This window comes from Melanotaenia boesemani, chromosome 13 (genome assembly GCF_017639745.1).
Source record: "Melanotaenia boesemani isolate fMelBoe1 chromosome 13, fMelBoe1.pri, whole genome shotgun sequence".
Classification (NCBI taxonomy): Eukaryota; Metazoa; Chordata; class Actinopteri; order Atheriniformes; family Melanotaeniidae; genus Melanotaenia; species Melanotaenia boesemani.
Genome location: NC_055694.1, coordinates 11,163,133 through 11,178,947, shown reverse-complemented (window position 1 = coordinate 11,178,947; position 15,815 = coordinate 11,163,133). Strand labels below are relative to the sequence as shown.

General features: G+C 39.2%; 2 protein-coding genes across 3 annotated transcripts; both read right to left on the bottom strand.

Annotated features, from left to right (window-relative positions):
- Window positions 1-4,753: 4,753 nt before the first annotated feature.
- Window positions 4,754-9,777, bottom strand: LOC121652312 (caspase recruitment domain-containing protein 19-like). 2 transcript variants are annotated; one of them, XM_042005032.1, is made up of 6 exons: window positions 9,554-9,777; window positions 8,230-8,375; window positions 7,107-7,263; window positions 6,466-6,534; window positions 5,201-5,266; window positions 4,754-5,102 (listed from the first exon to the last, which is right to left on the bottom strand). In XM_042005032.1, exons 1-6 carry the CDS (start codon window positions 9,573-9,575, stop codon window positions 4,987-4,989), a joined length of 576 nt encoding a protein of 191 aa, XP_041860966.1. In that variant the 5' UTR covers window positions 9,576-9,777; the 3' UTR covers window positions 4,754-4,986. The 2 variants fall into 2 exon arrangements, with proteins under 2 accessions (XP_041860966.1, XP_041860967.1); XM_042005033.1 differs by lacking the exon at window positions 6,466-6,534.
- A 72-nt stretch (window positions 9,778-9,849) lies between these two features.
- LOC121652311 (sushi domain-containing protein 3) lies at window positions 9,850-14,314 on the bottom strand. Its single transcript, XM_042005031.1, has 5 exons — window positions 13,824-14,314; window positions 12,204-12,398; window positions 11,317-11,464; window positions 10,667-10,834; window positions 9,850-10,560 (listed from the first exon to the last, which is right to left on the bottom strand). The coding sequence occupies exons 1-5, from the start codon at window positions 13,906-13,908 to the stop codon at window positions 10,227-10,229; spliced, it is 930 nt and encodes a 309-aa protein (XP_041860965.1). The 5' UTR covers window positions 13,909-14,314; the 3' UTR covers window positions 9,850-10,226.
- Between the last annotated feature and the right edge of the window lie 1,501 nt (window positions 14,315-15,815).

Genomic DNA, 15,815 nt, shown 5'->3' with positions numbered 1-15,815 from the left:
TATATATATATATATATATATATATATATATATATGATGTATATCTTTGGTGCCTGCTGTTCTGGCTCCATCCCCAGCTTTGATGTTAAACAAAGCGACTCTTGCGGGGTGAAAGATCAGAGAATGTTGATGATTAAGAAGGAATTTTAGCTCTTATGAGGGAAGATTTTTTTTATTAGCTCTTTTGTGGGAATGTGGATGCCAATTCAAACTCAACAATCTCTCATGGTGGCATTTGCAGACTGCTTTAGCACCTCCTCGTCTCTCATTCTTCTCCCAGACTCCAGTCTCTCATCTGCTGCTCTTTGCAGGAAAGACAGAGGCAAAAGAAAAAAATAGTGTGGCAAATCTCCTGTGCTCTCACTCCTCTCCACATCTTTAATTGGGCCATAGTTCTACAAGATTATTAATTACAGGTGTGTTTTGAATGCATCCATTCTGCAGATCAGTCTTTCTAGAGCAGCTGAATAAGCAGCTTTTAACTTTATTCTATTAACTTTACTTATTCAACCAATTTGTCATTATTAATGAACATGTGTGGTCTGTTGCCTGATTATCATTGATATAGCAAACCAGAACCCTTGTTTCCTATCCTTGTGTTCTGTATGATGAATCAGTGCCCTCTAGTGTACATTAGTGTACATAGTGATGCCCGATTGGTGTTTTAAATGCTTTAATAGCCTCTTTATTTAATTTTTTTCTGCATTTCAAGTGAACAAGTTGCTCTGGGAATATCTTTCAGTTCTTTGTAATACTATATAAAAAAATGCAAACCCAGTCAATGTTTCTTTTTGGACTTTATTTGAGCAAAAATATAACATTTGCATGTTGCACTTCATATAACAGATGTTCAACAGTCTATACAAGAAATTATTACAAGGCACAGGGGAAAAATCAAGGTGCTGTTGTGCATTTAAGAAACTATTGAAGAATGCTTTCATATATAAAGTGCTGTAATATTCAAGTTACTTTGTGGATTGATTGCACACTATTAACCCACACAGATGCCTACACCTAAATGGTAAATGGTCTGTATTTATATAGTGCTTTACTGTACCTGCAACGATACCCAAAGCGCTTTACATTATACATCACATTCACATGGCGGAAGCTGCCATCCAAGGCGCTCAACCACAACCCATCAGGAGCAATTAGGGGTTCGGTGTCTTGCCCAAGGACACCTCGACATGAACTCGACTTGGCCGAGGATCAAACTGACAACCCTCGGGTTACAAGATGTCTGCTCTACCTTGCTGAGCCATGCCGCCACCTCTGGTCAGAACAGTGTCAGTGTGCACAGGCTACACTGGGTTTTGTTGCACTCAGTAACTAAGTAAGTAAGTAATTAAAATGAACACATTGTCACATTGAAGGTGTGCCATTACATTGTGATTTTCAAAAGTGAAATATCATTATAGACACAAAAAATTTTAATACTCACATATGTTGCATATCTTATAGGAAGACATTTCTGACTAAATTAGTCATTCAGTGTGATTTCCCAGGCTCTAAAACATGTCACTGTATATATCTTAATTACAGTAATGTGAACAACAAAGCACTAATTTAATCTCTTTTATGTCTCATGACATTTAAAAAAAATCCTCTGGTTGTTGCCAAGTCTTAAAATGAGATCAATTTAGTCTTCTGTAATGAACACTACATGCCATATTAGATTGTAAAAAGGCCAACATGTGGAAAACTAAGAATAACCAATGATTTAACTGAAAAAATCATTTCCTGTGAAGTAATCCTTTCCTGTGAAATAAAAAGTATCTCATGTCTCTGTGGAAACTATCGGCCAACCCTTCTTTTGAACATTGCCTCAGTTCACTGAGGTTTGCGAGCATTAGTTTATGCAAAGCCCTCTTTAAGTCCAACGACAACATTTCAACCAGGTTCTGGTCTGGGCTTTTAATGGGCCATTGCAAACACCTTGATTCTTTTTTGCCATATTGTTGTGGATTTGCTTCTGTGCTTGTGACTAGCCAAGCTTTAGCTTTCAAACAATTTGGAGTCTAGAATACTGTGGTATACAGAGGAGTTCATGATCGACTCAATAACTGCAAGTTTGCTAGTTGCTGCAAAACAAGCCCAAATCATCACTCTTCCAAACTATGCTTGACAAAGTGCTATGCTGGGCTGGTGTCACCAGTCATGGTGCTGTGGATTATTGCCAAACATTTCCACTTGGGACTCATCTTGTCCAGAGTACATTGTTCTGAAAGTCTTGTAATTTGTTGAGAACTTTGCAAACGTAACTGGTAATGTCACCTTCTTCTTAGAGAGAAGAAGATTTCTCTTGGCAACCTTCCAAACAAGCCACACTTGTTCAGTCTTTCTCTAATTGTATTGTCATGAAATTAAAGATTGAACATGCTAACTGAGGCCTGAATGCTCCAGACTGAGAACCTGCCAAAACCTTTGCTTTTAAAGATGAGGTTATACTTGTTGATGATCAATTAATCAAGTGAATTTGATTAGCAGCTACTTATTTTCTTAATTCCTACAGAAGCACTGAGGGTGGACTTAGTTTTTCACACAATAACTTTACATTTTGGCTTTGTTTTTGAGATAATAACAATAAAATATTAGGTCAGGTCAAGTCAATTTATTTACATAACACATTTCCAACGGGTCATGTTGCCCAAAGTGCTTTACAAACACTTTTTAGGGATTTTTTTAGGCTCTGTCACCTCAAGACTTAAAGTTCGTCTTTGGAATGGATAACATCAGCTGGGAGCTGGATCACACAGATCTTGCTGGAGCATAAATAAATAGGAGCTCAAATAGGTAAGAAAGAGCTCGATTGTTTAGTGCTTTAAAAACAAAAAGTAGGATTTTGAATGGGATCTTGTAAGAAACAGGAAACCAATTTGGAGATGCTAAAACTGGTGTTATGTGCTCACTCCATTTTGTACCAATCACAGTCAAGTTCATCTGAGACTGTATTTACCCAATACTAACCAGATAATTTATTATGTCTTGATATATAAACCCTTAAAAAATTAAAGCGGTTGTACTTTCTTTTCACATAACCCAAGTTGGTAGTGGAATTATCAAGAAGAAAATGTTCTAGCTCTTCATGTTTCACCGCTTAGCCTTTCACTAAAAAAGACAGTGATAGCTCAAAAACTGTAAGACTTCAGTGACTTCCTCCCAGGTCTCTCATCTTTATCACCAGGACAAAAGGTAGATTTGAAAACTCTCTTTGGTTTCCTCCCAACAAAACTTTAAAGGTGCAGTGTGAAAATTTAACACATTAAAAACTGTGTTTCAATTCGTATCTAATCACTTCACCAAAATAACCGTTTAGTTTTATTCTCTTAGAATGAGCCATTTATATCTACTTATTGTGGGTCCACGCACATGGGAGCTGCCATATTTGTGCCATAATTTTTACTACGGTGCCTCTGAATGGACAAACAGCTCTGTGTGTGAGGTAAGAACGGTCTGAAGTTAAATGCTGTACTGGCATTGTATGAGCAGGACTAAAAGGAGAGCACCTTTTTGGGATAAGTAACTAGTGATGTGCGGGCCCATAACCCGCAGGTCCCTCGGGTTGCCCGCAGGTCGGGTCATGTCAACAAACTTTCACTTTAATTACTATGCGGCTGCAATGTGTGTATCCTGTAATCTTTTGTCATTTGTTGTTGCCAATTGCCAGTTTCACTCTGTTCTCAAGCACATTTTTCAGGCCAGATGAAATCAGCCTTAAAATGCATAGTTAGTGTGTATTTAATAGCAGTGAAGCAGGCTGGGTTGGAAAAATTGGTTTGGTTGAGCAGGTTGGGGCAGACAAGAATGTTTTATATAAATGGACCCGCACGTTGGAAAAAACCTGACCCTTGCATCACTAAAATGGCCCTTTCCCACCTAGCCCTGCCCGACACCACCCCTGCAGATTTGTAGGTATTCCCATCAGGACTTTTCCCAGGGCGAGTAGTTACATTTTTAGTACCTACTCCGTCAGGGTTCTGAAGGTGCAAGGCTGGGAAGAAAATAATTTCAAAATAGCAGGCCACTATTTGCCCAAATTTGACATCATGGGATGAGTCATGAGAGCAACTCCCGATTCCGCCATCTTTAAAACCCACAAGCCAGACTGTGGATAACAACACTGGCAGAAGCAGCAGTTCGCCAGTCCTGATGTTTGCACCTTCAGCCAACAGCCTTCTCTGGCTTTGCTCAATAAACCGTTTTCTGATTATGAGCATTAAACCAAGCAGCAAGTAAATCACGTCCTCCATTGGTACTCCGTGTGTGTTGCAAACAAATGACTTCATAATAGTTACCGGCTGCCTTGCTAAGACGACCCCGTTCACACTGAATGCGGCCTAAATTGCTCTTTGTTGTGATGGGAACAATCTAAACCGGGGTGGTGTGGTGTTAGCTGAATTACAGTGGGGCTAAGTGGGTACTAGTGGAAAAGGGCCACAAGTATTGCCTCAAAAGGCACATAGAAAAAGACAGAACACATGCACAATTTTGAAGTAGTTAAGTGTTGTGTAGTCATTGCTGTACCTGAGGCCACTGGATCTACTCGCCGATCAAAACGTGTTCACATCTGGAATAGTTTGGCCACTGGTAGCCACCATCCATTCACAACTGTGCTTGGCTTTGGAAGTTAATTCTATGTCCATCTTTCCCATTAGATATCAGTCACTTAGTGTTACCAGTGTTACTGAACCTGCTCTCAAAACCTTTAGCTGCAAGTCTACCAGATTTGTTTAAAAAGAAATTAAGCATAATAAAGTTTATATCCATTTCTGTCATAAGTAATAATCTGTGGCCTTTTTAGTCTAAATGTGGCATGCTTTTGGAATTTTAAAAAATTGTATTAGTTGCATTTTTAAAACAAACAGTCAGACACAGGCTGCACCAGAGGGGAGGATATTCAATTATTTTGGCACAGCAAAGAGGCAAGTTCGACAATTTGTTCCTCTCAAAGGACTACTTCTGAACATTTTCAGCACCTTAATGGTCTCATAATATCTGTTTCCCCACCTCTGCATAGGAAATAAAAACATCCTTAGCGTCCTTACTAAGTTTTGCTGCAGAACAGTGAAGAAATGCTCCAGTGCTTCTCAAAGTCTCGCCCTCTGTGTTTAGAAAAAAAATGGGAGGGGGAGTTAAAAAATATCCTGAAAGCAGCTGGAAATAATTGTCTTCAGTTGCACCATGATTTTAATAGACTCACCTCCATAATAGTAGAGAACTGCAATGCCAACCACAAGACTAAAACAGCTTAGGAAGAACATTGGCCCTGAAGAAGCAAAGAAAAGAAAATAGTCATTATTGACTATTGACATCTTAATTAATGTGTGGACAAGCAACAGTCAAAAGTTCAAAGCTGCCCTATGAAACACTGTTCCTTTTTTCAGCATCTAAACAAGCCCTAAGTGTATCGTATGACGAGTGATTAGGAGTCATTTCATTCCACTTCTCATGGCCCATTTCCACACTGTCATACTTTTGACCCAGTGAATGCACCCCTGATCGCTCAAAGGAATGCATGGCAGAGGAAGCAGCTATCCACATGAGCTTAACTGACCCACAAAGCCAGAGTCCTGGATGTAATGGGATAATGAAAGGCAGAGCAGCAATGATAAGTGGGACCCACTTTCTGCTCGAGGAGTTAAAAGGTCCTATAGACCACCATATGTTTGCTGAAGAGCTTAAGGGGTTTATGTGTGGATCAATAATGAGATGCAGAGGCATCATACAAACTGTAAGAATTAAACATTATAAAAAGTAGCATGCTGTACTGCAGGGGTGAAATTAGATTTTTTTTTTTTCAGATAACAATTGTAACAGAAAATGATTGTCAGTTGGAAACAGGGCAGACCAATCTAATCAGAAATGCATGTTAAGTTTGCTTTTTGCAATTCAGGGCTGATGAAACTGAGATGTGAACATATCCCTCAATTTTCTGTAAGGTCGTACTTGTAAAATGATGTGAATTGTAAACTATGAATTAGTAAAACATCTAAGTCTGCAGATTATTCTGTCTGAGCATGGATTTTGCTTGGATGTAAAGCTGTGCTTTTCATTGTAAGTGGGAAGGAAGTAGAAAAGCACTGTGATGGTGCGAAAAACTGCAGAACAAGTCTCAAATTAGCAACCTGTTGCACGAGTGTCTGTGGATAAACCCCATTTAACCATTCACACCTCTGTTGCATTACCAGATACAATAGAGATGAAGTAGCTTCATTCCTGGTTAATCATTAATGATAATATAAACTTAATAACATTTAAAGCTACAAAGTTGCATACAGATGGATTACCCATAAAAACAAAGTTTAAAACATAATTTTTTCATGTTATATATAAGGGCAACACCTTAATTACAGTTGCCGTGTTACAGCAAAAATCAACTGTCTTGATTATTAAAGTTGAGGCTATGAAACTGAGAACTCATTCTTGCTTTATTGTTGCCAGCTTAAAGGTATAGGTTGAATTTACCTTTGTCATTGAGCGCATATCGCTTTTGCAGGATTCCCACATTGTTAGCTAATTTTGAATCTGCCATCTCTACAAAAGAGAGTCAAAGTGATTAAACAGAAACACCAAGATTGAAATAACAACCTAGAACTGCAGTGCAGGCAGCACACTGGCTTCTCTCTGCATCTTAAACAGGATAAGCCTACATGCGTATTTACACAGCAGGGGACCCACCATTATAGAACACTGTGGAAACTGCTAACCTTCCCACTTCAAACACATAGGATAAACTGGAAACCTCACATTTATTAACAGGATATTTAAAACACTATAGACAACAAAAAATTGTGCAAAGATGATATTTTTCGGACAACAAACCATCTGATTATATGGATTTATAACTTCAACAGCATACATTTTTTTAAATAAATTATGAACAAGCAGTTTCTAAAACTTACAAAATGATCCATGGGGCTATAACACACAATATTTGACATTTTCTGGTTACTTCTGGCTCTCTTGCAGGTTGTTTCTACAACCGTGCATTAATTTATATCTTGAAAATATGTTTGCCATCTGCATTTGTGGAACCACAGCTTTATTAAAAACCTACTTGGCAATTTTGACCCAAGAAACTGCTTCAGTCTCTGCCTAGGTTTTACCTCTTTGTCTGATTCTGGTGGGCAGGCTAGCGTAGACTTCCTCAGCATGGATGTGAAGTGCTCTGTAGAATTCATGACATGCCTCTTCACCTTTTGCACGCAGGTACTTCAATAACTCAGGTAACCGCACTTTGGTGGGCACACTCAGCCTCCTGAACTGCAATGAGACAGATGCTGAGTTGAATTTTTTTTTAAACTTTTAAATATGACCAAGATTTCTCCAATTACGTCTCGTACAATGTGGTCTGATCGATATTTATTCATTTGTGTATATCCACTTGATCCAATTCAGGGATGCAAAGAGGCTAGAGTCTACCCAGGGAATGGCAGGCATGGTACATGGGTGGCCAGTTTATCTGACCATCACTTAAGTGGAAACTATGTACAAAAACAAGGTCACGAACTTATAGCAGAGTTAGTACACTTAACTATTTCTTGAATAAAATGTTGGTTTCATTCCTTTTTGATCATTAGAATTCAGAAAGGCTTAATTTTCTGAGTGGTGGATTCGTCCTCTGGGTCCACCATCACAACTACTGAGGTGGCTAACTGGTAGTAAACTGGTAGTCCAGCCTAAACTGCACTCCTTGCTTTGATCAGTCTAAAATTATTGTTGGTGTTTTGCTTTTAAATGCTTTTCACCTAACTGAGAATTGCACATTTTGCAGGTGTAAATGTTGCTCAATGTGGACCTAACCCTAACAAGCAGGGCTTTAAGAAATGCTTCTGTAGTTATTCAGTTTGTCTTAAGTTTACCATAGGTTCAGTCTCACCTCCTAAACTAGCTTTTGAAGAAGATGTTTATGAAAAGGTAAACTTACATTTTCCAGCCAAGAGGCTCAATGAGTACTTAGTGTGCTTAATAAATGCATGAAAATTGCTTGTTTTGAAGGATGATGTTTGTCTGTAAATATGTCTTAGATTAAGGTTTTACAAGTAATCAATTCAAAAATCCTGCTGATTCCAAAGTGTTCACAAACGGTATCTTGCAACTGTATATGAGAAATGGGCTTCTGCTCCAAATTTCGTTTAACAAATTCAGATGCAAAGATATGATAAGAATAAAAATCTGAATGCTTTTATCTCTTCTTTTTAAACAATTGTGTCATATATTTGCAGTGACCTTGCAGGCTTCCTTGTCATTGAGTATTTGGGGGTAGATCCTGTTCAGCTGCAGCACCAGTCTGTCAACCAACTCTGCATCCATCCGCTGGTCTGAGCACAGGAACTGGGCGTCACTCTGGAGCTGCTCGTTGTAACCTTCAATGTCTGATCACAAAAAGATTCGAGAGAAAACATTTCATAAAATGAATTTAACCCTATAAAGAAATGTTACCTTAAACTGATGTAAAAGCAGTTGTGTGCAAAGTTTATATAGTGTAGAGGTGAGGTCGTTAACAGCTTATGACCCTAGACACTGGTAACGGGTAACAAAGCTCCAGTTGATGGCGTCTAGATTTTATATCTCGCCTTAAGTAGTTTCTTTGTAAGCTGGGCTTGGCATTAGCACCACTCTGAAAATAAATTACTAAGAGGTTTATTACCCCTGTTTAAGGAAGTGATATTTGTAGCAAATTTGTCTGAACACATTTTATTTCAATAACATTTGCTAATGCATGTTACTGAAGTCGGCTGCTTGTAGATGATCAGCAGTTAGGCAATTATTATTAATGCAACTGTCCTGAAAACAGCAAATATTATCTGTGCTAGCTGGTAAGAAATGGATGAAGGGGATGTGGTATGATTCAACTGTTCCACATCACAGAGGGAAATATTCCTCTTTCTATTCCACCTCAATAATATGACAGTCTTCCTGATCATTTTTAAATGAAAATTTTACACAGAGTAATAATATTTAAGATTTTTAAAATACTCAATGTTGTTAAACATTAACCTAATGGTTTCCAGCTTATAAAAGTTATATTAAAGAAACGGTGTAATGGTTTACAGATGCAAGCAATCAATAGCTTCTCATCAAAAATAATAAAAACTTTATTCTTTTCTACTGAAGATAAAAAAAAGCTATGTTGGGTGTATTCTACTCAAACCCGTAAACATTTCAGGATAAATAAAACAGTATATACATTAGTTCAACAAGTTCCACCTCCAGTAGCTACAACGTTTCATTTTTAATAGCTATTATTACCATATATATTGACATAACAGTAACAATCATTTGAAAAGGCCCCTTTAAGAAGGACTAAACCCAGACTAGATTTGGGATGCGAGTGTAAGAAGAAGCAGCACTGTCACCTTAAATCTCTTGAATAAAGGGTTGGATGACTGATGAGATGAGATAATAAATTAATAAAAATAAGTTTTGTCAATATAAGCCCTTGTGGCCGATTTAAGTTTTCTGCAACAAGTCGCGCGCCTACACACAATGTCTGCGCATGCGAGCAATAAGTCGCCAACAGTAAATACTCTAAAACCCAAAAACGTCTTACCCCTGGTTGTCAAACCTGCCATAGCACATGGACGCCGTGAATGTCGCTCGGTTCTTCCTGGCGTAGCCGGGGCGACCGGTCTCTGCTGAAACGTTCCGCGAGCACGATCCGCCGCCGCGCCGCCACATGACCGACCTCCATAACGACAAACTGCAGACAGCGACGGAGGAGTGGCAGCTACACCCAATTACAGAAGCGCTTTCCGTATGAGTTTACTACACTCCAGTGCACCACTGATTTTAGAGTTTGGTTTATTTTTATTCTTTAGAATTTATATTTACATATCGGACAATGGCTTTAAAAACCATGACACCTTCATATTTTAATACAACGTGTTATGATCTTCAATAAACACCTTAAGTTTGACCCTTAACCACAAGGTTTTTTTTTTTATTCAAGTACAAATCTTTCCACATCATTGAATTGTGTCACCCACGTCACAGAAAATGCGATGGCTCCCCTTTCCCGCCAGAGGGCAGTGTGCCATCACAGTTCACACAAGGCACATGCTGTAAACCTGTAATCTCAAAACCTACAGAACCCTCATACTGTGTAGCACTGCAGACATAAAAAAAGACAACACATCCTGATGTACTCCTCATTAATAGAGTTAATGTTGTACAGATCTGGCCAGTAAACAATATCTTGATGAATGGCCACAGGCAATGTGTCCTCACACTGATATAATCCTTATGGAAAGTTCTTTGGGATTTATATTCCTGTTTGAGTTTATATTCCGTGTGCTGGTTTCATTTGTGAGTGGTGGGTTGGCTTCTGATAATCTGCTGTGCTGTCTTCCGTACTGCCATACCACTCCAGACCCAGGCAATGGGATTGGGCTGGTTGTTTGACTGGAGGACAGAGGAGGTCCAGGGTACTGAGGTGGACAATAATCCAGGTTTCGGGGTAGGAGTGGCTGTTCATAATCAAGTCCCGGAAGAGCAGCAAGTGGAGGCAGGGGGCCATAGTTGCAGGAAGGGGGACCATAGACATACTGCTGCTGACATCTAAGGAGGAAAAGATAGGAAGATGTTGTTTTTTTTTTTTTTTTTAACCACACAAGTTATAAATTCTTTCCCTTTTTGAAGCATTTAGGTGAAAATGAGTCCACACCTGCAGGGTCTTATGTTGTCACACATGGCTGGGTTACCAGTGTCCCACAGAGGAAATGCTTTCTCCTGGGTGTTGTTGTTATTGTTGTTTCGACCTTTATGGCTGTAATGTGATCTGCTGTCGTCCCGATGCTGTTCCTGTTCCTCAAAATGCCACACATCTGACTCTCTGCCAAGAAAAATAATTAAGACCTGAACATTACTGCTAATTCTAACCCTAACTTACTAACCTTGAACTCAGTTTACCCTAAAGTACAGTTCTGTAGCATTTGTATTTTACTCAGGTCATTTTATGCTATTATTTACCTCCATTTAAGGAAGAAAGGTTCTACATTTTATTATGAAAAAATGAAATATGATTCATGGGTTACAGCGTTTTCAAGATTAAACAAGCATTTTAGCATGTCATTCTGGACACAAAAACAGTGCTTTTCTGGAGTCACTTGTCATGTTTTAGTACTTTTTGTACTTCCTCCCTACTCCATTTGCATTTTTACCCCCCCCCCAGAGTGGCATGCTTGCTAGAGATGAGCATTTTGTAAACGTAGCTCTTATCAGCCTGAAGTGCCACTTACGCGGCATCTGTTTAACAATTTTAAGTGTATGATGTTAACTTTCTGAGAAAGTAGAACTTTTTCCATCTCTACTTACCTCTCCTCCTTTTTTCTTTTGTTCTCTTTGATGCAGTCAAGCAGACAGCAGGTGATAAAGGCCATGGACATGAGTAAGATTATGCCTGAGCTTATAATGGATGCCAGCACAGCCACACGGAAACCATAGTCCTCGTAAGGAGACAGAGCTGGAGTGTGATAGAGGAGAATTAACTGATTAACAGATTTTTTTTCATGCAGTCTGCAAATTAAATGTCATTCATAATTCAGCATAAATCTGAATGAAACTTCCTAATCAGACTTAAACAAGACTGCTACCTAATTTCATGTTTGTAGCTATAAAGTCTGAAACATAGACAGCTTAAATACAGCATTCAATGTCATAATCCAGAGGAGACTGGAGGGATGAAAAGCCATTTTGCAAAAAGGTGCCAGCTCTTCATGGAAAGACAAAAACAAATAATGATAAATCAAATAAAACAAACAAAAAAAGTTAAAATTTCTTTCAGTTTCACATCAAATAGCATATTTCCTCCACTAAGTATTGATTCTTAAAATAATTAAAAGCTGTCTCTCCATTATTTCACTAGCAACCTCTGGTTGTGCACCCTTTTCTCCTCAGTGTGTTTTCACACAATTTAAAGTCAAAAGAATCTGATTATCCTATGGCAAAGACAACCTCATGTATCTTCATGCAGCTTTGCTCTCGCCAATTACATGTTTGGTGCCCTATGCTGCATCTTTCCAGAACAATGAGCTGACAGCTCAAGGGAAGTTTTGCAGCCTCTGCAGTTTTGCTGCTTTAGCAACATTTATTCTACACATACAGACATTTTGGTAAATAAAAACGAACAGTTAGATGCATAAAGTGACATTCGTTCAACTGCAAGGAGGTCACTGAGTAGTCTGTTCTTGGTTTCTACTTACGTTTACAATAAGTCTCCCCCACCCAATGGGGGCTGTTGTTGTCCAAAACACACGTCAGCTCGTTGCCTACCAGTTTGTGTTTGGCTGGACACTGTAAAGAAATGACTGTGCCCACATTGGTCCCATTGCCTTGAATGATCCTTTGAGTGCCAAGGGCTGGCAGGGGCATGGGTGTGCACTGAGCCTGCGGGTGACCTAAAGCAGAAAGCTGGTGGTCACTTGGTGGGGAATCAGATTGTGTACAACAAATACAGCTGTTGTTACTTTATGTTGTTAATGTTATTTGTGAGTAAAAATCAACCAAAGTTTGGATACATGTAAAAGTCACATGTCCTCAGAAGAAATGTGTATTCACAGAGACTATAAGACAACTCAAAATGCATACTCTCAGCAGCAGCAGCTCAGGATGAATCATATGAGCAAAAACCAACAAGGGGAAATTGCAAATGAGAATGGGACTGTCATTCCACAGCTATCAGCACTGACCCCCTGTATGGCTGCACAACACTACATGAAAAAACACAGCCTCCCTGGAACAGGCTCGTGCATGCTGCATCGACTGTTACGATATCAATGCAGGAAATGTGATAAATCATTAAACAAAAGGCCTGCGAGGATGGTGGAAGCACACGGGCTATCTGGAACCATGCTAAACAATCAGCTATCACACAGAGCAGCACAGGGGGCTCAGCATATTACAGGAGACGAGGACTCTCGCTGTGTTGATTCACTGTGCCAGCAGTCTGGCATGATGAGCATACAACACCAGAGTGTGACTTCATCATGAAAAAAGCAATTGGATGGCAAACAAGCACAATCTTATGAATTAGGTGGCTTTGAAGGATAATGCGATCAGGTTCTTGTTATCACTTGCTACACTTGTGAAAGAATTTCCTCTGTGTATAATCAAATGAAGGAAAATATGCAAGGATGAGAGTGGAGTTGTGCACTTCAGGGTAAAACACGTGGTGCACTTTGTCTCCACAAGAGGCACCAAACCACATTAAAACTTCATTGTCAGATAGTGAACAAAAAAACACTTGTGAAGTCAGAGAGGATGAAAATTAAGCAAGAATATGCACATTCTTTCCCTTTTCTGCCCAAAAACTTTAAAATATGACTACTGGGTTAAAAACTCCTGAAGGTCATCAGCATTATCTCACCACATTAACATTTATGTAACACAAGGACACATTTCATTGCAAGTAACAGAGTCCCTCACTTTTATGTAATGCATGCGCGGCTGTGTGTATGAGATGTCCAGCTGTGTATCAGAATCATTAAAGAGTCATCACATTTTACTACCTCTTTCTTTCTTTCTTTCTTTCTCATAAAATGTGGAATTCTTATTCAAATGTACTAATGTAACACAAATTCAATAAATAGTTGTACATGCTTTGTTTATATATATATATATGACTTAAATAAAAACAGTCTTTCCATTTATCCCATAACATTACATATTTTGGCTATAAATTCTTATGCAGTTGTTGGGAAACTGCTTGCAAGTACCTGAGAGGATATTGTACAAGATGATGACCCTTCAACTCTATATTTTATTTGCCTTTCGTTTCCAGGATTATCCAGACACCATTTGATTCCCTATTTCATCTGTCTTACCTGTGTTTTTCCGGACACGGCTATTATCCCTGTTTGTAAAATCAGTCCTGGACACATCTGCTACTGAAGCTGTTGCAGCGGACATGGTGGCGGCAGACGGACGCTCCCTCCGCGGGTTCTTTTGCTGCTTGTGCGTAAAAACAGCGCGCGTGTACTTCTCTTTACCCGGCCCGGCATAAACAAATTGGGATTTTGTTGGTGAGGAGTTCGCGATTTTCTGTGCGATTTCCCTCTGTGCCTCTATAACTCCGGGCGAACACCTTGTCAGAGTCCTCCCACAATCTCCTTGCGCTGCAACTTATCGGTCTGGGCTGTACGCTGCTGTCGCGCAAGTGGATGAGCGCCTCGACTGGACTGATGAAGTGAACAGTCGAGACCTTGTCGAGCAAAGCAAAAATGACTTTGTGGATTAAATCAGAACAGCGCTTAGAAAGCAGGACTGCGACGAGTGTGAAGCTGCAGCAGTAAACAGCTCTTAGTGGACATATTGTTACTCTGTTGAAATCAGGATGTGATGCTGCGGAGTTTAAAATGTGCAAAACACACAGTCCATGACGTAAATCTTGTCTTGAGTGAGGAGTCATAAAGAGATGCATGTATGAAGTGATCACAACAGAACTCACCTACTCACAATCGAATAAATAATAATAAAAAAAAAAATCTTATATTAAATTTAAAAAGGGAGGTGTTTGCTGTTTTCTCTTTCTATAAATCAGGGAACTCATTGGCCTATTTTATCAAAGTTTAATAACAGTCGAGGCCATCCCTGCTTTTTGCGCATCATAAGTTCTGTTTCTCCAGAAATGAGCACAATAGCCTAAAGACAAAGTCTGAACATCGCTCCTTTCCTGTTTTTTAGTTCCGTTAGATTTGTGGTCAATGTGCTAACTCTTGATGAGCCTGATCTGAATCTTCTGCTGTGTTTTACCGGCAGCTTCACATTAACATCTTCCTCCTTAAAAATATCCAGGAAGCTTCTCTCTAAACAGAATTTCACTAGAACAAGTGATTGAAACGACCATGTTGACAGTGAATGGCTGTAAATGGAACAACAGAAAGTTAAAGACTCAATCGGTGTACTACATGAGATTTTGACGTATACAGAAAACACTGGAGCTCTACCAGAGTACAAGAAATACACACTGTTGCACCTGCACATTGTATATTTACAAGACAAAATGAAACACAACATACACGTACAGTATTATGTTCCCTATTTTCAACTTGCATTTACATTTGAAGGCAGAAGTGATCTGTTGTTTAAACTGCAGGTGGCTCTTTGGCTATTGAGGATTCAGGGCATATGACTGTTTCTGCTGTGGGTGATAACTGTCTCCACAGGCGCAGGCCTCTTCACCTGAACAAACCCGCTCACACCACCTCAGACACACTACCAGTCTTTGCTCATGCAGCCGGGATCCTCAACATTAATAAATCTCTGCCATCACTACTTAAAGTGTCATCAAGCGCCTTTTGTTTTTTTTGTTTTTTTCTTAAAGTAAACTAAAAAAAAAAAAACAGGTAAGAGATGCTGATAGCCTTTGTCTTGTCGGTAATGATGCTAAATTCTAATGAACACATGGCCTACAGCAAGAAAAATCTCTATAAGTTTATCTCTATCCACTCCCTTTTGCATAAAATTTTTTATGTTATATCAGCTGCGTACTGTCCTCAGCTGCAGTCTTGTTGGAAAAAAAAATTACATCCAGAGGAAGATGATGAAGGATAAAAGGATACAGACACAGTGGGTAAGTACATTCCAAGAAATTAGTCTGCTGAAAGTGTTCAAGTTGCCTCCTCATTTGGTTGCTACAGCAACAGTTAATGTGTTCTGGCACTGGGTACGCTTTGGACTCACCGTGCCTTCCATTTTATTCTTCACCTGGTCTCGAGGTCTCTGTACTTTGTACAATCCAATACACAACCTGGTGGCTTGCTAATGAATGTCAGGATGGTCAAAAATGCCTAATTTTCTCTGTTAAAGAGGGACAG